This window comes from Stegastes partitus, unplaced genomic scaffold, assembly GCF_000690725.1.
Source record: "Stegastes partitus isolate 25-593 unplaced genomic scaffold, Stegastes_partitus-1.0.2 Scaffold680, whole genome shotgun sequence".
In the NCBI taxonomy this organism is placed as follows: Eukaryota; Metazoa; Chordata; class Actinopteri; family Pomacentridae; genus Stegastes; species Stegastes partitus.
This window is the reverse complement of record NW_007578411.1, coordinates 115,772-138,814: the sequence shown is the minus strand read 5'-3', so window position 1 is coordinate 138,814 and position 23,043 is coordinate 115,772. Positions and strand designations below refer to the sequence as shown.

Here is a 23,043-nt window from a genome sequence, read left to right as displayed (position 1 = left end):
CTGGTTAAATACATGAATAAAAAATAAACATGCATTTTTAAACTTAATTCATAGATACTATAAAATACTGCAAAATATGAACAATATTGAAATTCTTAATTGCATTGACTAAATCTGCTCAAATTAAGCAAGTAAGGAAGAAAAAACTGACTTGTTGTCCTGAGATGGAGGTGTGAAGCAGCTATGAGACTTCAGTCTGGTCCTCTGGTCTTGTCCTGTGAACGATGTGATGTGAAGTCTTCATGCTGCTGATGCTGATATTTATCCTCTGTCCATCCTGAATCAAAGTGTGTTCTGAGGAAACGGGCCAGCAGTTGGGTTCTCAGAAGGTTTGACATCAGTTTTTTTTCTGTAGGCTCAGTTTCCAGGAGTGCCTGGAGTCTCTTAGCACTGACTCAGAGTCACACTGAAGGTGTGTCTCTCCAACTTCAGGCAGTTCCTTCCTGACCACAGACAGAAATTTACAACGGTCTCATCTTCCTTATTATTCCTATTTCAGTTGTATTCCACGTCTTCAAGTTTCTGCTGACTGGGACTCATCTTGTTGGACAGTATTTTGTTATATCCACAGACATTAATGGTGCATCTATAAATGTCATCTCACAACACATTTTGCACCCATGCAGTCCCACATCATCACTCCTCTGCACCTCCGTGCTTCACTGTCAGGACTATGCATTCACTGTGGTAGTCCTGCTCAGGTTCACACTAGACATGCTGGACTCCATCTGAGCCCAACAAATGTATTTTATCTGACCAAAGAATGTGCTCTCAACATTCATCAGGCTTCTTTTTTGTTATTTAGCAGAGTTTCATGTTTCTGTTTTTTTGGCAAAGAACAAACAAGGTTTCTTTGGTTGTACTCTGTCCATAGAAGTTGATGTTATGAACTGCCCTTCACACTGTCTGAGGTTCACAAAAACTCTGATTTCCATTGATAACAGCTGTACCAAGACTGAAAGAGCTGCTGTCTGTTTTCCACAGCTAGGTTGTGAAAGTAGTTCATTTTCTGTGGTGTCATTGTAGGAGGACAACCACTTCATAGCCTAGAGCAGGAGTCTCGAACTCCGGTCCTCGAGGGCCGCAGTCCTGCAAGTTTTAGATGTTTCCTTCTTCCAACACACCTGATTCAAATGATCAGCTCATCATCAAGCTCTGCAGAAGCCTGATAACGATCCTGATCATTTGAATCAGGTGTGTTGGAAGAAGGAAACATCTAAAACTTGCAGGATTGCGGCCCTCGAGGACTGGAGTTTGAGACCCCTGGCCTAGAGGTTAAATAACTGAGAAAGTTTTGCTGTTCACAGCTCATTTTTGAACCACATTCCAGTTAGACTGAAAATCTGGCAACAACTGTGCCAGAAAAAAATGTGAAAATACAAAGTACTATAGCATATAAAAACTGTTAAAAATAATAGCAAATATCTGTAAAATAATAATATTTTAGTGAATATAAAAATTGTGAAAAAAAAGTCAACATGGTCACACATTGTAAAAATACACACTTTTGATGTGGAAATTATAATCAGTTTTGGCCTGTTCTTTTTATTCTATGGCTAACATCCATCCAGGGGCTGCAAGGTGGCTCGGTGGTTAGCACAGTCGCCTCCCAACTAGATGGCTGCACTAGGAGAACATGCAAACTCCACGCAGAAAGATCCCAAGCATCCTAAGCTGGACACGAACCCGGGGTCCTCTAGCTGTAAGGCGAGGGTGCTAACCAGCCCGATGGTTAACATGTAAATTTCTTTTTTTTTGGTGATTTTTATCATCTGTAATTTTACAAAACAGGGAAATCTGTATAATAACTAAAAAATAGTTTTTTAACAACTCCAGGTAAAAACACTTTATTTTTACAGTTTATACTGTAATTGTGTTATTATTTCATCACAGCGTATTCCACTGATTTTCTCAAAGAATCAATCAGAACTTTTGATCAAAGGATTTAACCACACAATGCTCTGCTTTGTTCGCCATCAGCATCAATCACAGCGACTCATTGTTTCATCATCCTCCTCCTCCTCATTATTCAGATTTCTGTTTAACACCATGTTTCATCGCTGTGATGCACTGACTAATAAGATCCAAAGGAAGCATAGTCACACTTACAGTCAGTCATGTTGTGGATCATGTTGCTCTCAGTGATTCAAATCAACTGTATGTCTGCAGCAGAGGCCAATATCAGCAATTTTGTATTATTTTGGCTGCAAAAGAGGAAAAAGTTTCACACCACAGGATCGCAATTTCATCATGTTCAGTGGTTCATTACATTTCTTGGAAATTTGACGTCCATAACTTACGTATGGGGTGGCTGTTGAAACATGTAGCAACATAGCTCACTGTCTGCAGTTCTTCCTATCTCATGTTTACACATTTAAGTCTAAAGGACCATTTTGCTGCTCCTAAAGGAGCTCAACTGGAAAATATACAACACAAATGACTTCAAAGAGAAGAAAAAAAAAAGTCAAAAACTAGATGCAAAACGAGCAAAAAGAAACATAAAATGACCATAGGCAGACACAGGCGACCACAGAAAGTGTGCAAAATGACAATTAAAAAAGCACAAAATTACCACAAAAAGATGCAATGCAGCAAACATAAGTGACCACAGAAAGATACAGAACGACCACAAAAAGATACAAAATGACCACAGACAGCAACCACAAGGGGATGCAAAACGGCTAAAAGAGATGGAAAATGACTATAGAGAGACATGAGTGACCACAAAAGATGCAAAATTATCACAAAGCAATGCAAAATGACCACAAAATGATGCAAAATGACTACAAAATGATCAAACACTGTGAAAAACAAGCAGCATGGTACACAAGTCAGCAAACAAAATGACTATAAAAATGTTCCAAATGACCACAAAAGTTTAAAAAACAAACAAACAAACAAACAACAAATAAAAAAAAAACAGAGAGACACAAAATGACACTGATGCAAAATGACCAAAACTGGTTGTAATGGCAACTATAAGAAATGACCACAGATAGATGCAACATAATCACAGAAAGATGAAAATGACCACAAAAAAATTGCAAATGATCATAAAAACATGCGAAAGGACGAAATGACCAAAGAAAGATGCAAAATGGCCTGAACAAGAAGTGCAAAACAAACTAAAAGAAGCAGACGCCCACAATGCACATAAGCAAACATATTAAGGTGCAAAGTGACCATAAAGCAACACACGATGACTGCAAAGGCACTGATTATCTGTAGTGGCGATCACTCAGCTGTTTCACTGTTATCGAACAAAAACAGCAGATACATGTGAACCTGGAATAGTTTCAGTCTGTTTACAGGAAAAGTTAAATTATTTGTTCCGGTTTTGATTTTTTTAAAAAATAAACAAAACACAGATTTAACTTCAACAAGGTGCTTTTTATTTTTCTGTCTTGCAGCATCGCAGCTGTTGCTTCATCATTTCATCATTATCTCACTGACTCCAACCACAACAGGCTCACGTGTGGCCCCGCCCCCTCACCTGCCAGAGCTCTGACATCACCTCCTACTTCCAACAAACCAGCTCCTTCCTGTCATTCTGACTAATTACACCTCATCACTTCACTGTAAGTGATTGTTGCACAACGGTCTGTGCACATTAAAACGGAAACTGAAACATTTTTACTTTAAATTGAATTTTTTCAGGTCTCAATGTTCAGATCAGGACTTCTGCACAGTTTTTCAAATCAAATTCAGCCAGCAAAGCTGTGAAATCAGTAAAATGTAGTTATTAGATTTTAAAAGTCTTTTAAATTGAACTGTATATCTAATATATTTTTAATAAAAGTTGGTTAAAAAATGAGTAAGAACTGTAATGTAATTTTAAATCCTGTGATTTTGTTTTATGTTCTTAAATTAAAAAAAATAAATAAAAACAAAAAAAAGGCTTTAAAGTCAAGATAATATAATCTGTAAGACCAAGATTGTTTTCCTCTTCTGCTTCCATATGTCTAAATTTCAACTTTTAAACCTGAAAAATAACATCCCAACTGTTTAATCTTTCAAAAATTTTCTGTTAAATGTTTTTATTTAGGGCTTCGTGTGGCTCGGTGGTTAGCACCATCACCTCACAGCTAGAAGGTCCCCGGTTCGTGTTCTAGTTAGGACACCTGGGATCTTATTGTGTGGAGTTTTCATGTTCTCCTTGTGCAGCGTGGGTTCTCTTCGGGTTCTCCAGCTTCCTCCCACACAGTCCAAAAACATGTTGAGGTTAATTGGTGATTCTAAATTGTCCGTAGGTGTGAATGTGAGTGTGCTTTTTTGTCTGTCTCTAAGTGTAGCCCTGTGATAGACTGGTGACCTGTCCAGGGTGTCCCCTGCCTTCGCTCTAAGTCGGCTCATAGATGCCAGCTCCCCGTGACCCTAGTAAGGATTAAGCGCTGTATAGATAATGGATGGATGGATGGATGTTTTCATTCAAAAGCACTCTGGTTCATTTGTTTCCAGGTTGAACTGAAGCTCCAGCAGCAACCACTCACGAGGGGCTGAATAAAGTCACCGAGCAGCTTATTTTTGTACAAAACAGGACGCTATGTTCCATCTGCTGCAGTTTATCAAAGGAATCACATGACCTCAGGTGCTTCATCACATATTTGATCCTTTGAACCCCAAAGCCAGCTGGTGATTTCAAAAGGCCCGTTTTCTTCGCCAAAATAAAAGCCAGAAACTGTAAAAACAAACAAAAATCATTGGATGTTAAACATTTAATCAGTTCTTGGACTATTTACCTGTTGTGTGCTATTTTGTTGTAAAATGTGACCAAATTGAGACTGAAAACCTTGACAATTCATCAAAATCACTTTATTCTATATGTCTCGTTTAAACATTTGCCAGAAACGAACCCTTTGCTCTACTCTGGTGCTTTAAAAAACAAAAACTTTTGTGCTACTGGTCACCACTGAAAGGGCATGACTGACTCAGCTGTGATCAACAATAACATGACAAAAATTCAGAGTTTTCGGCTGAACTGCAGGCAGTGTTTACACAGAGGAGAGAGGAGGTGAGTAAGGAATCAAAAATGTAAGTAGTTAAATGTCTACCTGCATGCAGAGTTACATATTTTTGAGTATTGGTAACACCTGTGGGCACTTGCGTTGGACTTGTGTTGATTTCAGGTTTTTTCATTTTTTGTCAAATAAATAAAAAAGAAAAAGAAATTATTATTAATATTATTACTTTTATGATTTATGTCATTATAACTATGTCGTATTGCACAGAACACATTTCTAAGTTGTCTCTTCTTCTAGCCATGGCTGTTTCCATAGAGGTGCAGGACTTTATATTGAGACAAATGAGCCAACAGTGAGGAAAAACATGACAGGAGCAAAAAGGTTCTAACATAAATATCCTTAAAACATTCAATCAGTGACACTGATGTTTCTGAACTTCTTCGAAAGATTCCACCAAATCTGAGCAGAAATGAAAATGCTGCATCAGTTTCAGCAGCAGCCAACAGCTTCTTTATTTGAACCATCTGGAGACTAAAGTGCGCTGCACTTGGACGCCTTCTAACAATGGTGGCAGGTTGTATTTGACATCAGATAGGGCTCATTTGCATTTGCATGTAGTGGATTAAACTAACAGCTCTGATGGTGCTTGTCCACAGGATCAGTCATTTCCACGTTTTACATTTAATATCAGTTGCTGGTTCTGGTAGCACCGCATCGAGTGACGGAGCAAGTTTAGGTCTAAGCGACTTTACATATGTCAACAGCAACCAGTGCAACTCACCACTTCTGGAAACTCCTGAAAAAAGTTTGAACTAACCATTGCTGATCTGAGATGAAGACAGACTCTGCAACTGCAAAGAATTTTTCTCATCTTGCATGTTTTCATAAACACGTTTCAGCAGGAATGTCCTGGAGCATCATAGAAGTCTTTGTCATGGTGCCCATGTGGATGCAGACTGGAATTTTTTTTCTTAATGCACTGCAAAGCTATTCCAATTGTTTAAAATACTCAGCTGAAACCAGACGTTTACATACACTGCATAAAAAGACATTTTTCTCACTGTCTGACATTAAATCAGGCTGAACTTTTCCCAATTTCGGTCAGTTAGGATTACCAAAATTATTTGTATTTGCTAAATGCCAGAATAATGAGAGAGAGAATTTTAGAGATTTTTTTTGCTATGTTCTTTAAAGTCAGAAGTTTACATGCACTGAGATTATTATGCCTTCAAACTATTTGGGAAAGCCCAGATGATGACGTCATAGTTTTAGAAGCTTTTGATAGGTTCATTGACAACATTTGAGTTAATTGGAGGCACACCTGTAGATGTGTTTTAAGGCACACCTCAAACACACTGCTTCCTTTTGTGACATCATGGGAAAAGCTAAAGAAATCAGCCAAAATATCAGGAAGAGAACTGTGGACCTCCGCAAGTCTGGTTCATCAAATTTCCAGATGCCTGAAGGTTCCACGTTCATCTGTTCAAACAGTTATACTATAAACACCATGGCCATCATACCGCTCAGGAAGGAGATGGGTTCCGTGTCCCAGAGATGCACGTGTTTTGGTGTGAAATGTGTTGGGGTTCTAGTAGTGTGTTGCAGTTTATTGCTTGCTTTTTCTGCTGTATGTGCTGTGCATGTTTTTTCAGGCTGGGCGGAGCCATGGCCGAGGAGGACTCGCTCGTTGATTCACCGCACCTGTCTCCTGTTACAATCAGCGCTGCTTTTAAGCCGGTTTCCCCCCACGCACTGCAGCGCCAGACGATTCACTCTGCTTCAAGCGTTAGATCGGCCAAAGAACTGTTTTTCTAGATCTCGAGTTGTTGTTTGTTCCTGATTGCTAATCCTTGCCTCTCGTTTCCTTCTCTACCCCAGAGCCTCCACAGCCTGACGCCATTCCCAGCTCTGCCACCATGACTCCGCCACCAGCCACAGCACTCCGGTCGTATTCACGGGTTTTCCAAGCGTCGAGCACTTCTCCCCGCACTGGACCACATCCCTGGAGTTCCCGGATCCCCCCTCACCTCCTCCACTGAAGGACCTTCAAGCACGGACACTCCTCTCCCCCCCACTTCCTTGGTGTTTCACAATAAACCTTTTTTGTCACCACTCCCGCTTCATCAGTCGCATTCTGAGTCACTCTACACATATTAGGAGTTTCTCCTAACAAAATGTGCACATTAACCCCAGAACAAAAGCAAGAGACCTTGTGAAGATGCTGCTGAACTGGTAAGAGAGTGTCATTATCCACAGTGAACCAAGTCCTGTACTGAAAAGGGTTGAAGGGCTACTCAGAGAGAATGAAGATGTGACTCCAAAAGCAACATTAAAAAGTCAGATTACAGTTTGCAAATGCAAACAGGGACAAAGACCTTAACTTTTGAAGACATGTCCTGTGGTCTGATAAAATTAAAATTGAACTGTTTTGCCATAGTGACCAAGGGGGAAAAAAGGGGAAACTTGCAAGTCTGAGAACACCATCCCAGCTGTGAAGAATAGGGGTGGCAGCATCATGTTGTGGGGGTCTTTTGCTGCAGGAGGGACTGGTGCACTTCACATAATAGATGGCATCATGAGGAAAGAACATTATGTGAAAATATTGAAGTAACATCTCAAGACATCAGCCAGGAGGTTAAAGCTTGGGCACAAATGGGTCTTCCAAATGACCCTAAGCATACCGCCAAATTAGTTACAAAGTGGCTTAACAACAACATAGTCAATGTTTTGGAGTGGCCATCACAAAGCCCTGATCTCAATCTTGTAGAAAAGTTGTGGCCAGAGCTGAAAAGGTGTGTGGAGCAAGACGGCCAACAAACCTGACTTAGTTACATCAGTTCTGTCAGGAGGAATGGGCCAGAATTCCAGCAAAAAAAAATGTGAGAAGCTTGTTGAAGTATACCCAAAACATTTGACCAAAGTCATACAGTTTAAAGGCAATGCTACCAAATACTAAGGAAACGTATTTCAACTTCTGACTTTGAAGAAAGTAGTAAAGAAAATCTCAAAAAAAAAAAAAAAAATTCTCTCTCTCATTATTCTGACATTTAGAAAACCCAAATAACTTTAATCCTAACTGATCTCATACAGGAAACATTTAGTCACATTTAATGTCAGGCAGTGAGGGAAAAAAAAGTTCTGTCTTTTTATACAGTGTATGTAAAGTTGTCGTCTCACCTGTATATTGGACTGATTTGAATGTCTTTATTGTCCTTTAATGAGATAGATATCCGCAGACACTAACTATTTAACGACTCAGATCAGATTAGTGCATCCCTAATTTCAACTATTTATCAGACAAAGCTTCCAACTGTGTTGGTCCAGTGTGAAATCCAGGAGCAGTCAGTCCACAGGTGAAGTGTTTCTTCACTCAGGTGAAGCCAGTATAAAAAGGGCGGGGCCTAAATTGATTTCCTGTTGAAGAGCACCTGTCAATCATCTGCCATGTTGCTTGCCCATCGAGTGTCCGACGCTGGGAGGTGGGCAAATCCCTACATATACATCTCCGCGGAGACACACCTCAAGGTCAGTTTCTGCTGCTCTGAGCTCCCAGCATGCCGAGCAGCAGCAGCAGTGTGACGTTTGGTCGTGTTCGCCCTGCGGAGGCAACTGGCAGCAGATGAACACCCTCCCTGTCGGAGATCATGTTGCGGGCATCCTGCAACGCGCTGATAGCGGCTGTGCTGGAGTTCAGGTCTCCGCTGGTGATCAGGTCGAACACACAGGCCTGGTAGTAGACGTCTCGGGCAGGAAGCAGTGCGGCGCAGTGAGCCTCTGCACCAATGGCGGCAGATGCCGAGGAGTCCGGCGGTGGCGGCCGAAGCGTGTTGAGTCTCTGTGAGGGGGGGCAGCCCCACATGCACAGCTGCAGATCTTGCTCGGGGCCAAATGCCTCTACGACACCACGTGGCGAGCGGATCGACAGGCCAAGTGAGCGGCCGCTTTGACGCACCACCAGCAGCGTACCAATGTGAGCCGCTCGGATCTCAGCGTGCCGACCAGGGCTCTGAGTCCTCACCGTCAGGCTGCGATGACCTCGGCGCTCGCCACTCCACACCGAGCCGTCGGCAAATGCTGCAGGGACGTTATCCAGCTCCGCCTGGTACAGCTGCTGATCAATACACTGACGCCAGTTCTTGAAGATGATGGTGATCTGGCAGGGAACACCAGAAAACAAGAAACACATGTTAAAGAACAGTGACGCACATTAAATGCAAATAAAATATAAACCACAGTTTCATTCAACAAAAAGCTGTTTTCTGTGATGCTGGTTCTTCTTATGTGCTTGTGACACTAATCTACGTGTTTTTGAAAAGATTTTATCAGGGCTTTTTATGTGACTTAGTCTGGCAGAGGTTCATCGCCTCATTATCATTCTGCTAAAGGAGAGAAAGAAACACTCTGGCTTGTTTGTATTTCTAGCCTTAAACCTTTTTTCTTTCTAACAGGCAGCAGGGGGCGACTCCTCTGGTTGCAACAACACGTCTGATTGTCTAGACATTTATGAGAAAATAAGTAACCTCCGTAATTCAGTATGTCAGTAACCTTTTCATAATTATTTTATGGTCTCAGTTGATTGTTTCAAGTCGCATTTAATAACGCATGATGTTGACTTTGTAAATTATGATCCCATTTCTAGGAATATAGATTATTAATAGGGTTAAGTTTAGGGCAGACTGTTGTACCCTTGAGGTCTCAGTCAGATCCACCTGTCCCTCGTTACCTGTGGTTTCAAAAAAACAAGATAGACAGCAGTCCACAAACAAATAGGCGGAGTTATGGTAGTATTCTATATATAGTCTACAGCTGTTTTTCAATATAAAATGTTCAACAAATTTGTAGGAAATTTTCAAAATGTTGAAAAAATAAAAAGGAAAATGCGAATTAAGCCTGGTATATGTAAACAAGTTAAATTTGCTGAGTTGACGGGTCACTGAGCAAAACCTTTCATGATGGCTTGCAGGCGGCATAAGTACTGACGTAAAGAGCAGTAGTACTCAGCAAGAATGAACGAGCCTGTGAGCCTGAGTTCAGGGCACAGAAACCCTGAAGTTACAGATACAAATCTCTCATGGCAGGAGTGTAGCAAAAGTCATGTGTAAAAAAAAAAACAGCTAATTGTGAGACCCACTGGACCTGTAACTGGTGATTTGTCTGTATTTCCAGCACTTATAGTCAAATACTTAGACTATTTATCTATTAATGTCTTTGCACACTTTGAAAAATCATTTTTTGCATTGACAAATCTCACTATGGACACACAGATTGAGATACAGACGCAAAACTCTCCATACACATTTACAAACAGTTTTGCTGCAATAATACCCCATAGTTTACTAAACATAAGTTCTAATTATAACTATCCATTCATCCATCCATCTATCCATCCATCCATCCATCCATCCATCCATCCATCCATCCATCCATCCATCCATCCATTTTCTTCCACTTTATCCGGGGTCGGGTCGCGGGGGCAGTAGGTGGAGCAGGTCATTCCAGACTTCCCTCCCCCTGGCAACGCTTTCCAGCTCTTCCTGGGGGATCCAGAGGCATTCCCAGGCCAGCCAAGAGATATAAAATTCCTCCAGCAGGTTCAGGGTCTGCCCTGGGGTCTCCTCCCAGGTGGACATGTTCGGAAGACCTCCAGAGGAAGCCTCTCAGGAGGCATCCGAATGAGATGTCCATACCACATCAACTGGCTCTTTTCAACGTGCAGGAGCAGCGACTCTACTCCAAGCTCCCTCCAGATGTTTGAGCACCTCACCCTATCTCTAAGGCTGAACCCAGCCACCCTGCGGAAGAAGCTTATTTCGGCTGCTTGTATCCACGATCTCGTTCCTTCAGTCACGACCCAAACTTCGTGACCATAGGTGAGGGTGGGGACTTGGATGGACTGGTAAATTGAGAGCTTTGCCTTGTGGCTCAGCTCTCTCTTCACCATGACAGTCCGGCACAGTACCCACATTACTGCTGACACCGCACCGAGCCACTTGTCCACCTCACGCTCCATTTTCCTATCACTCGTGAACAAGATGCCGAGATACTTTGCTTGAGGAAGCAACTCCCCCACCCCACCCGGAGTTGGCAATCCATCGGTTTCCGGCAACGTCTACCACGGATATGGATGCAGAAACCCCTGAGTCTTCAGGCTCTGCCCCCTCAGCAGAGGACGTGGCACAGTGGACGACAGGCACCAGTGACCTTATGGCCACAGCTCCTAACGAATGCTTCTGCGATGGAGGCTTTGAACATGGTCCACACTGACTCCATGTCCCCAACCTCCCCCGGGATGCAGGAAAAAAAAATTTCCCGAGGTGGGAATTGAAAACCCCATGGACAGGAGCCTCCGCCAGATGTTCCCAGTTTACCCTCACTACATGTTTGGGTTTACCAGGTCTGTCTGGCAGCCTTCCCTGCCATCGGATCCAACTCATCACGAGGTGGTGATCAGTTGACAGTTCTGCTCCTCTCTTCACCTAAGTGTCCAAAACATACGGCTGCAGATCTGATGATATGACTACGAAGTCGATCAGCGACCTTTGGCCTAAGGTACTCTGGTACCAAGTACACTTGTGAGCAACCTTATGTTTGAACATGGTGTTTGTTATGGCCAGTCCGTGGCTAGCACAGAAGTCAAAAAACAAAAAAAACACTCGGGTTCAGATCAGGCAGGCCAATCCTCCCAGTCACGCCCATCCAGGTTTCACTGTCATTGCCCACATGAGCATTGACATCCCCCAGGAGAACTATGGAGTCCCCAGGCGGCACCCCTTCCAGGACACCACCCAGTGGCTCCAAGAAGGCTGGATACTCTGAACTGCCGTTTGGTGCATAAGCACAAATGACAGTCAGAGTTTTCCCCTCTGCAACACGCAGTCGCAGAGAGGTGACCTTCTTGCTCTCCGGGGAGATCTCCAACAAGGCGGCGCTCAGACGGGGGATTGTGAGAATTCCTACACCCACCCAGCGCCTCTCACCGTGGGCAAAAGGAGAGATGTTCAACCTCTCTCCAGGAGTTTGGTTCTAGAGCCCTTGCTGTGCGTGGAGGTGAGCCCGACTATATCTAGCCAGTAACGCTCCACCTCCTGCACCAGCTCAGGCTCCTTCCCCTATCAAATATTAATTTATTTTAAGGATTTTAATCCTCTACCTTTATTTACAAAAAGTCAAACAACACCCCACGTGAGCATAAAAACTTCATTTCTTCTTTTTTTAATGTGATAAAAATACATTGAAAAAAAACAAAAAACAACAACGGCTTATGGCCTTGACTGATGCATTCACATACTCCTGTGAACTTTGACTCACCTTGGTGAGGACTGTGGCAGATGTCCCTCCCCTGGCTGGCGAGCTGGTGGCCTGTACGTACAGGTACTCATTGTCAATGAGAGGCCACGCCCCCTGCACGGCACACGTCTGGAATTCATTGCTGAAAGTCCGAATGTGCGGGTCTCCAAACACGCCACAGTGGAGGTACTCTGGCGTCCGTCCTTCCCTGCCGAAGAAGCTCCTCTCATAGAGGCAGGTGTCCCCTGACAGCGTTCCCTGAGGCGGAGGCCGTGGCTGGGCTGTGGGTCCTGCCCGGGGACAGCGGTGCTGGATCAGCAGGTCCTCGATACCCTGAACTGCAGAGTGGTATGCAAGGTCACCACGACATGCCCGGGCCATTCGCTTGGTGCACATGTCGTAGGAGCGCAGGGCACTGCAGTAACCAGCGTTTACTGCTTCCCTGCTGAGAGCTGCGCCACCTGCTGGCACTGCACTGCTGCTGCTGCTGCTGCTGCTGCCCAGGTCCAGTGTTGCAGCAACAAAGTCAGAGTTACACCTCAGGATACGACAGGAGGCTCCGACTAGAGAGACACAGGAAGAGTTTAGTTTGAACATTAGAAAACTGCAGGTGGATATCTGTCGTTCAGTGGCTGTGTTTCAAATTACATACTTACATGCTCCTTTTTTCTCCAAGTTCGTACGTCAGCTTTATAGTGTTTCATGTGCTATGCATACAGCTGGGACTTATTATTTTGTTATAATATAGTGTCTGCCTTATTAATTTTTACAAGATTAATCTGTGCACAGGACTGTGGGTCAGAATGAACAGAACAGCATGCAAGGCTGCAAACTGGATACAGCAGAGCACCCTGGTATTTTTGCCATACTGCATTTGACACACTATGTATTGCGACATATACAACCTTTTTCTGGCATACTATATAGTATTAAAGTATAGACACTGAAACCTACCAAGTCTGCATAAATAGTACTGATGGGTTTATAGTGATATTGCATAATGGGAAATGTACGATCTATGTGTTTGGAGCCACTGCTGCAGTGATGTGCAGTTAAACTCTTGAATGAATCATAAGAAAGCAACTTTTTCAGGTGGAAAAATGTCATAGATCCACGATCACACACACTCAACGAGGCTGATGACAGACAGACAGACGTTTGCCACCTCAGGCTTACCTGTAAGGTCCAAATCCACATGAATGTTTTGAAGGATCATGTGGCGTCTCAGCTGCCTTTCAAATAAACTCTGAGTGAGTTTGTGTTGTTCAGCGGAGGTTGTTGTTTACGTGTGTGTGTGTGTGTGTGTGTGTGTGTGTCTGTTTGCACCTTCTGGTAAACTCAGCTGGACCAGCATCAGAGTCAGGTGGATGCAGTGTTGCCATCGTAACGCTGGATGGTGTGTGGCAGCCCGAAGCTCCATCAGCAGGCTGACAGGAAGACCGATCAGCACCACTCTGAAAGACCACACAGATACGTCACACCTGAGTGTTACCTGTCTCTTATCTGTGCATTACCGGTCTGCTACTTGTGCATTAACTTTATGTTGCCTATCCGTCACCTCAGTGTTTCCCGTCTGTTCAGTCAGTGTTACCTTTCTGCTACCTTAGTGTTACCTGTCTGTTATCTTAGTGTTGCTTGTCTGTTATGTCAGTGTTACCTGTCTGTTACCTCAGTGTTACCTGTCAGTTAAGTCAGTGTTACCTGTCCTTTAGATGTAAATCAGCTGGTTTCCTGCTCTTGTCTGCCTGTTGAGGATTTCTGATCATGATGATGCTCCGTGTGAGAGCTTCCAGTTACTGAGTTCTGAGTCTCACTATGAATCACTAACAGACTGAGGGATTGATTATGATGTATTACAGTCCATTAGTGAGGTCTCTGACTGTGATCATCTTTCTCTTTAAAACTGATCACTCTTTGTTCTTCTAATCGTCGTTCATATTGAGCCTGTGACTGACAGTGATTAAACAGCAGCTGTGAGTCAAACACAAGGATTTTAACTTAACTTCCAGCCATGAAAAGTGTCTTTTTAAACACCTGCTTCAATCTAAAATTACTACATACCATACCAACAAACGGGGATCACCTTTCCTGGAAGTTTTCCCTTTTAATTGCTTTTTAACATTTAATTGTGGTCGATATAACTTTTTGCTGTTTTGATAAGAATTTACAAAAAAAACGACTCAGAGTGAAAACAGATTTCTACAAAGTAATGTCCATTAATTTAAAATATAAAATATGTAAATTAAGTTATTGTTTAGTATTCACCTCCTTCAAGTCAGTATTTAATAGATGCACAATTTGGACACAGCAATTTTTTAATTTGTTCTTCATTGCAAAACTGCTCAAGCTCTTTGACATGAAAGGGTTTTTTTGTTGTTGTTGTAAATTCTTGTCAAAAAAGCCAATTTATTTTGATGGCAATTAAATTCTGAAAAGCATTTAAAGGGATAAACTTTGAAGGGGCCTGACTACTTTTACGAACACTGCAAGAAAGCCGTTTGGGCAGTGCATTCAGGTAATGCAGCATTGCAGTGATGATGATGAGTGAAATCTCAGTTTCCTGAATGATTCCAATATGTGTGATGTTTGTCAGAGCGACACCACCAGGACAAACCTGTCTGATGTTAGCTGAGACCTTCTTCTTCGTCAGGAGCCATCAGAAAACCTGCAACACAAACGAATCATTGCCCTAGTGGCTCTTTCAGCAAGTTGATTTATTTTTCCATATTTGCTAAATCATTAATCATTCCTAAATCCTCTGTGTTCTGTGTTCTGTGTGTGTTCATATAAAAATGTGTCTTTTTTAACAGGGTGGGGAAAAAAGTAAAATTTGTGTAACACAGGTGCTTTTTTTTTCTTCTTTTTTTTCAATTCATTTTTTTTTTCTGGTACGCTTGCTGCCAGGCAAGTGTGGGTGACTTGTAATATTTACTATTTTTTGATTATATAATATTTGAGTTTTGTCTTTTAGTACTTCTTAGTATTTCAATCATAGGTGATAGGTGTAGCTTTTCTGTGATGTTTTAAATGTGTATGAACGTGAACATGAGCAGAAATCACAGTTGATGTTGGAAAGTCCAGGGCTTTACAAATAGGTTGTAAAATTTAAATGCAGTTAATTTCTCACTTAGATAAAAGGATGTCACATACATATATAAAAGACCACAAACAAAAGACACAGAAGAGACACAGATAATCAGGTCTGTATGTCTGTTAGGTTAGCACAGTTAAAATTAAACGAGAAAAGTTGAGCTACAGCAGAATTTCTTGTTATATTATAATATATAATAAGTACATTTGATGAAATATTATTCTTTCTAATCTGTTTTTTTCTTTTTTTTTTTAATTATTAATTTTATCTGTTTACACTTCACAGTTTTCTGGCTATAAATGAGCAGATTGAAGGTTCATTGTGGGATTTAGGAACAAGTAACAAGCTTCTGTTGTTATATTTAGGACCTGAATAATTTCAGCTATTAATTATTTGGATGTGTAATGATTATAAGCTTCAATCGGAGGCCTACCTGCTGAGTCAGTGTTGGTCCTCACTGATGAAATAATTAATGAAGTGACTTCAGATTTTCATCTTGTTGCTTAAACAACATGAACGTGTTTCTGTGGTTGACCACGTTCAACACTGACTGACTAATAAGGACCAGACTGAGTGCTTTGGTCTCTCTGTGTTGTAACATGGACTCTCCTCTGTTTGCTTGTGTTAGTTTTTTCTTTAGAACAAACAGCAACTGGCAGTGGGCGGAGCTTACTGTGGTGCTCTTCAGTCATTGGTTCCACTATCAAAAAGATTGACACAAGAATACAAATGGTTGACAGAAACTTTAACTTTCAATTGTAAAGGATCTTATTTTGTGGCACAAGGCTGAATTATCATGTAGGGCCCCAGAAGCTCCAGGTTGTTGCGAGTTATTTACTCGCTAAAATCCACTAATAAATGACAAATCAAAATGTTTAGTTAGCCCTCAAAGGTAAAGCTTACAACACACAATTTTGTATTTATGTAATTTATGTGTGATTTTTAGCATGGTTTATTGTCAATATTAACCCTTAAGAATTTATTGTTTCACCACTTGATATTAAAAAAGCAGCAGTTATCTTTTAGTTTTCAAATTATATTATATCTGTCTGTATTACTATATTGAATGTTATTGGATTTTATTCTAATTTTCTGTTGCTTTTTTAAATAGCTGGTCAGGGACAACTGATGGAAACTCATTGGTTCTTTTACCTTTTGCCAAATAGATTAATAAATTATATGACAGGGTCTAGAGTTTTCCCCCTTGTTCCAGCCTTTATTCTATGCTGGCCCCCAGCTGTTGTCACCTGGTTCCCGGCTTTATGCTAAACTAGGCTAACTGGTTCCTCATTTTCAGTCCTTGCGCTAAGCTAGTCGAGGTGTTTTCTTTTGTTTTCAGTCTTTATGCTAAGCTAGGTTGGATGTTTCCCACATTTCATGTTTCCCACATTTCCAGTCTTTATGCTATACTAGAATAGCTGTTTCCCATGTTTCTTACCACTGTGGTGATTAAATGTTTTGAAAGACTGGTCAGAAATGTCATCACCTCCTCCCTGTCTGCCTCCCTGGACTCCCTGCAGTTCGTATAGCAGCCAAGCAGTTCCACAGACAGCCCCACAAATCACCTGCTACACACAGCCCTGGCCCACCTGGACACTAGGAAGGGGAATTATGTGTGAATGCTGTTCGTGGACTTCAGTTCAGCGTTCAACACCATAATCCCCTCCAGACTGATCACTAAGCTGCAGGACCTCAGACTCACCTCCTCCCTGTACAGGTAGGTCTACAGCTTTTTGACCAGCAGAACACAGGTGGTTCGAGTGGGGAATCGTCTGTCCCCTCATGCACCCTGAACATCAGTGCCCCCTAGGGCTGTGTGCTGAGCCCTCTGCTGTACTCACTGTACACCAATGACTGCCTGTCCACATCAGACTCTAACACAATCATTAAGTTTGCTGATGACACAGCAGTGGTGGGTCTGATCTCCAACAACAACGAGGAGGACTGTTTAATGCAGATCACCCACCTGGAGGACTGGTACAGAGACAACAGCCTCCTCCTCAGCAATACTAAAGATCTGATTGTGGACTACAGCAAGAAGCAGCAGAGGGCATACCACCCACTCAGGATCAGCAGGACAGAGGTGGAGCAAGTGGAGAGTTTCAAATACCTGGGTGTTAACATCACACAGGACCTGACGTGGTCCTGTCACACCAACACCCTGGTGAAGAAGGCTCAACAGCGTCTCTGCCTATTCCAACGCCTGAGTGACTTTAAGCTCCCTCTCAAGGTGCTCAGGAACTTTTACACCTGCACCATTGAGAGCGTTTTGGCTGGGAGTATCACCACCTGGATGGGCAGCAGCACCCAGCAGGACTTCTTGGCCCTGAGGAGGATGGTCCACTCAGCTAAGCGCACCATCAGAACCACCCTCCCCAACCTGCAGGACATTTACCACAAGCAATGCAGGTTGAAGGCCAGGAAGATTGTGAGTGAGCCCACCCACCCCAGCCATAGACTGTTCTCTCTGCTGCCGTCAGATATATATATATATATATATATATATATATATATATATATATATATATATATATATATTTATTTCTTGTGTGTTTATTCTTTATTTTTATTCATCCTCTTAATATTTATTTATTTCTTGTGTGTTTATTCTTTATTTTTATTCATCCTCTTAATATTGTTTCAGTGTGGAACAGGCATGCAAAGCATTTCACTGTGCGTTATGTCATGTATAACTGTGTTTGTGACCAATAAAGGCCTTGAATCCTTGAATTCTTCTAGTAAATATGCTGAGCTAGGCTAGCTGTTGCCTCTGTTTCCAGTCTTTAAGCTGGTCCAGATGTTTCCCCCTGTTTCTAGTTATGATGCAAAGTTTAGAGAACAGTTTTCCCTGTCTCCAGTCTTTATGCTCAGCTAGTCCGGATGGTTTGCCCCATTTCTAGCCGCCATGTTAATCTAGGCTAGCCGATTCCCCTGTTTTTAGTCTTTGCGCAAAGCTCAGCTGGCTGCTAGTCTTAATTCTATTCTGGGCCAGTCTTTATGTTAAGCTAACCCTAGTTCAGAGGTTTTCCTCTAGTTCCAGTCTTTATGCAAGGCAAGGCCAGCTGTTTTCCCCTGTTCTAGTCTTAATGCTATATAGGGCCAGCTGCTGTTTTTTAATCATTCTGCAAAGTTAAGAAAACTGTTTTCTCTGTCATCAGTGTTTATACCAAGTAGTCCAGATATTTTCCCCAGTCTCCAACCATTACGGCAAGTTAGGCTACCTGCTTCCTCTGTCACCTGTCTTTAAACTAAGCTAGTCCAAGGGGTTTCCCCTTTTTCTCGTCATTATGCTAAGCTAGTCTTACGTAATCCTCTGTTTCTAGTCTTTGTGCAAAGCTAAGCTAAGCTAACTGTTTACCCTTTCTCCAGTCTTTATGTTATGCTAGTCCAGATATTATTCCCACAGTTCAAGTCATTATGCTGAGCTAGACTAGCTGTCTTTTCTTGTTTCAGGTCATTGTGCTAAGATGAGCTTGCTGTTTTCCCTTGCATCCAGTATTAATCTTAACTAAGCTACTAAGCTAGCTGATTCCAGTCTTTGTCCTAAAATAAAATTATTTCCACCCTAATGTCCATCTCTCTGAGGATTTCTACAAAAACATTGGTCCTATAATGTGAATGACAGGTTTCCACCAGGACTGTCATCTGACCTTTGGTCTTGTCTAACAAATGGGAGGGCCTTAGTCTNTGTGTGTGTGTGTGTGTGTGTGTGTGTGTGTGTGTGTGTGTGTGTGTGTGTGTGTGTTTGGCTGACACATGTCTACACAGTCACATTGTGGGGACTTGATTCATTAAAGGGACAAAAACTGCCCCATACGATAAGTCATCAAACCTTAGGGTCAAGACTTAGTTTATGTTTTGGGTAAGATTAGTTTCAGGTTAGCACTGGGTAGAAGTATGTCTCCAGGAAATGAATGAATGTAAGTCACTGTAATGTGCTCTGACGTGATGGAAACGTGGCTGTGTGTGTTTTGGCTAAATTTAAACCCCAGTTGCCCCCCAGAGTTACAGTCAGGCTTATAAATACCCACATATGTGCAGTTTACATACGAGAGCTCATAGTCAGCGTGGTGTTTTCTCAGGTATCACTCTCATTTGTATTTTGGAAAGAAGAATTTGTGGTGTTTTTTTTTTTTTAAACTATAAATAATGGAATTTGTGGTGACATCTAAGAGATGCTTAAGAATTGACTTCACTTGAGTGTTTTACTTTTCCTGTAAGCGGTTTGGTCATACATTAATGTGCCATCCATCAGAGGTATGTTGGGGACATGGTTAGTCTAGCTTAACACAGAAGCAGGAGGTAACTGCTCGCCCAGCTCCATCAAAGGAGACCATTCTGATTTAAGTCGGATTTGCATGTTTGTTATGTTCTCTAATGTGCTGATTTATGACTTGGTGCACTTTGAACAGCACATGGTTTGTTTGAAAAGCGATTGTTTTTCATTATCCACAATGTCTGGCAGTTTTCTGCAACCTAAAATTTTGAGATGAAAGTAAAGTCAGGCACAGTCACAGTCAGGTTTATGGATTCTAAATCAGTCGCTCTTCCAATATGAGCAGAAATATGTGCCATGAGAAAGTGGATCGAAGGTGTCAATTATCTGATAGAGAGTTCTATGGGTCTGCACTTGATTGCGCTTTCTGAATGGCCTGGATGTGTGTCTCAGTTGCTTGAATGTAAATTACAAGAACTAAATTTTAATAGTGAAAACCAAATGCAAAGAGTGGACTTTTTAGTGAAGATCAAATATATTTTAGAATAATTGAATTCAATTTAAAAACATTACATTCAGTTTCAAATTTATGGCACTTTATGGTTTCAATCTAATAAATTAAATTTCAAATTGCACAATTCAAATAAAAAATTAGATTTATTCAGTTTGTTTTATTTTTTCCAATTTATTTTTTGGATGCAATTATTTAGGTTAAACTGAATCATTCAAATCGTGCAATTCAAATATATTTAAAACAATATTCTAAATATTCTAAGATATCCTTTTTTTATTGTAACTGACTGCATCATGTAAACACAGGGGGCATATAGTGTTGCGTAAAATGTCAGGTAATTTTGTGTAAAGATGTTATACTATTAATTTCTTTTTTTCTTTTTTCTTTTTTTTTTTAAATTGCCAAACATCAATAAATGTACAGTTAATGACTATTTTAATTATTTCTGCCATGGATGTACACGAAATGTACATGCTTTTGAAAAACAGATCTTCTTTTAATAAAAGTTTAGCACTCTAAAGTTGATAATATACATTTTCGTTGGTAAAATACATCAAAGCATTTACTTTACATTTAAATATCACAATTACAAAAATGAGTGGTGTTGTTGTTTTGTAATTATGAAGAGTATCTTCCAAAAACTCCTATTTTTACTACAACTGAATGCATAATGTTCTTAATGTTCATTTTCAGTGAATTTCAAATAAGATTTTCACATAGTTTTACATGGATTTCATATCTTCTACAAATAGGCAATCATAATTAAATTCACAGGTAATTGTTTTTAGGTTTTCTGACATCAATTTACAATGAAATTATGTAACCAAAAAAAAAAAAAAACAACAACAATTTTTTTTAGTTATTGAGAAAAGCATCTGTCATTTTAAATCTATGACATGACTGCACAAGTTGTTCATCAAGATGTGTACTTCACTCCTGGATTTTTTAAATGACAAAAAATAGGTGGTACTGTTGTTCTGATGCAAAAATATTTTCAGCTCAACTAAGTGTATCGTGTACACTGTGGAAAACAAGGAAAAACATAAATATAGGGCACAAATTTCCCAATATTGGGAAACCGAAAGTGCTTCTCATCATATGTCTTTACCAAAGTATGGTAACATTTGAACATTTGTTAATCTGTATAGTGAGATTTGTTCCTTGATATCAATATAATGCGTTTTTTGAAGAGAAATACAGGAGAAATAATCTAAACATGTATAACATTCCAAACAACTCCAAAACAAAGTGAACAAGATAAAGTTCAGAGATTCTGAAATTCTGTTTGATTGAACAAGGATTGAAAATTAGGATCAGAGGTCAGAAGTACCTGGCATGCAACCACGTTTATTTAATATTGATATACTATATACATGAGAAGTGAGAACACTCCTGTGCAGTATGACTTAAAGGTGAAATAATTCTAGACTGAATCACCTCACAGTAATCAGATTACTTCTGTGTTGAACTGTAGAGTATTCCAGTTTAGATTTACTGTAATAAAAATACAGTTCTCATAGTGAGAAGAAAATTCAGTACATCTTTCATTACTGATATTAAACGATTTTACTTTTTTCAATACTTTGTATGTCTGCTTTTATTTTAGACTCATTCTTCCTCAGCTTGGTAGATGCTCAATTTCTTCAGCGATATTTTCTCATTCTTCAGAGACTATTGTTTTAGCTGCATTCTGTTGGAGGGGTTGTGTTGCTCTACCTTTTTCTTTAAATACTCCAAAGGTGTTCTGTTAGATTTAGGTCAGGCCACATACTGTCCACGTTGTATTTTTAACTTTGCTCTCATTTAGAAACTTTTGTGTAATTTTGTGTCTTGGATGGTTTTCATGTGTGGAATATTCCTCTTCTTCAAGCTTCTGCAGACTGGGAGACATCTTCTCTGACAGCATTTTGGTTCATCTACACACATTCATGATTCACTTCCACCTCCGTGTTCACTGTCAGGACTATGCATTCATTGTGGTAGTCCAGACCAGGTCCACATCAAACATGCTGGACTCCATCTGAGCCCAATAAATTTATTTTGATCTCATTTGACCAAAGAATCTGTTTCCATAATTCATCAGGCTTCTGTTCATGTTCTTCACTAAAGTTTCATCTAGAAGATTTGAGTTAAATAGCAAAGAGGCTTTTGTCTTGTCCTCTATTCATAGAAGCTGATGTTATGAAGTGTCTTTCACACCACCTGTCACAGTCAGATTTCTCCGTTCCTCACCTAATTCTTTTCCATGTGGAGCCATGATGCAGGCATTGCAGGTAGACACGTCTCATAAGTTATGCTGTTCACAGCTCATTTTAGAACCATGTTCATGCAGTTAGGCTGATTGAAAATCACAAGTGAACGAACCTAATATAGTCTCTTTAAAGTGTTTGTTTTGATTGTTTAGAAGAGCAAATACTCTACTGTTCAACTTAGAAATGATCCAGTCACTGAAAAGTTGACATTTAGGTGATATTGCATGTGTATACACTCACTTCTGTTGTACACTGTATATGTATGTGTGTAATGTAATAATGTATGTGTTTACATGTTTACTTTATGGTAGATGCTTAGAATTATTTTATAAAGCATTCTCTTTTATATTATTGCTTCAAAAACAGAGGTTGCTGATTTACCACATGAATACATACTGTATGTATTTGTCTCTTACCTTCGGCTGGTTCAGTATCAGAGTCTGTCCATGTTGCCAAACTATCAGAAGAAAGTAACCCAAACACTCCAAAACCTGCAGAGTCTCTGTCTACAACTCTCCAAAGAGTCTAGGTCTGTCCAGGACTCTGGTGGTCCCACATCTAGGTTCTGATCTGAGCCTTGTGCTGCGTTCACAGCTGACTGGGAGCTTCAGCGGCTTCTAAATAAATCACCAACAACCACCTGCTGCACGACAACTGTCCCCACACACACACACACACACACACACACACACACACACACACACACACACACACACACACAC

The 23,043-nt window shown here is 40.8% G+C and overlaps 1 protein-coding gene across 2 annotated transcripts; it reads right to left on the bottom strand.

Annotated features, from left to right (window-relative positions):
- Positions 1-7,959: 7,959 nt before the first annotated feature.
- On the bottom strand, positions 7,960-22,883 carry hjv (hemojuvelin BMP co-receptor). Of its 2 annotated transcripts, XM_008290524.1 has the most exons (5): positions 22,738-22,883; positions 14,863-14,913; positions 13,575-13,702; positions 12,270-12,811; positions 7,960-9,114 (listed from the first exon to the last, which is right to left on the bottom strand). In XM_008290524.1, the coding sequence occupies exons 3-5, from the start codon at positions 13,666-13,668 to the stop codon at positions 8,488-8,490; spliced, it is 1,263 nt and encodes a 420-aa protein (XP_008288746.1). In that variant the 5' UTR covers positions 13,669-13,702; positions 14,863-14,913; positions 22,738-22,883; the 3' UTR covers positions 7,960-8,487. The 2 variants fall into 2 exon arrangements, with proteins under 2 accessions (XP_008288746.1, XP_008288745.1); XM_008290523.1 differs by lacking the exon at positions 22,738-22,883 and having other exon boundaries at positions 14,863-15,045.
- Between the last annotated feature and the right edge of the window lie 160 nt (positions 22,884-23,043).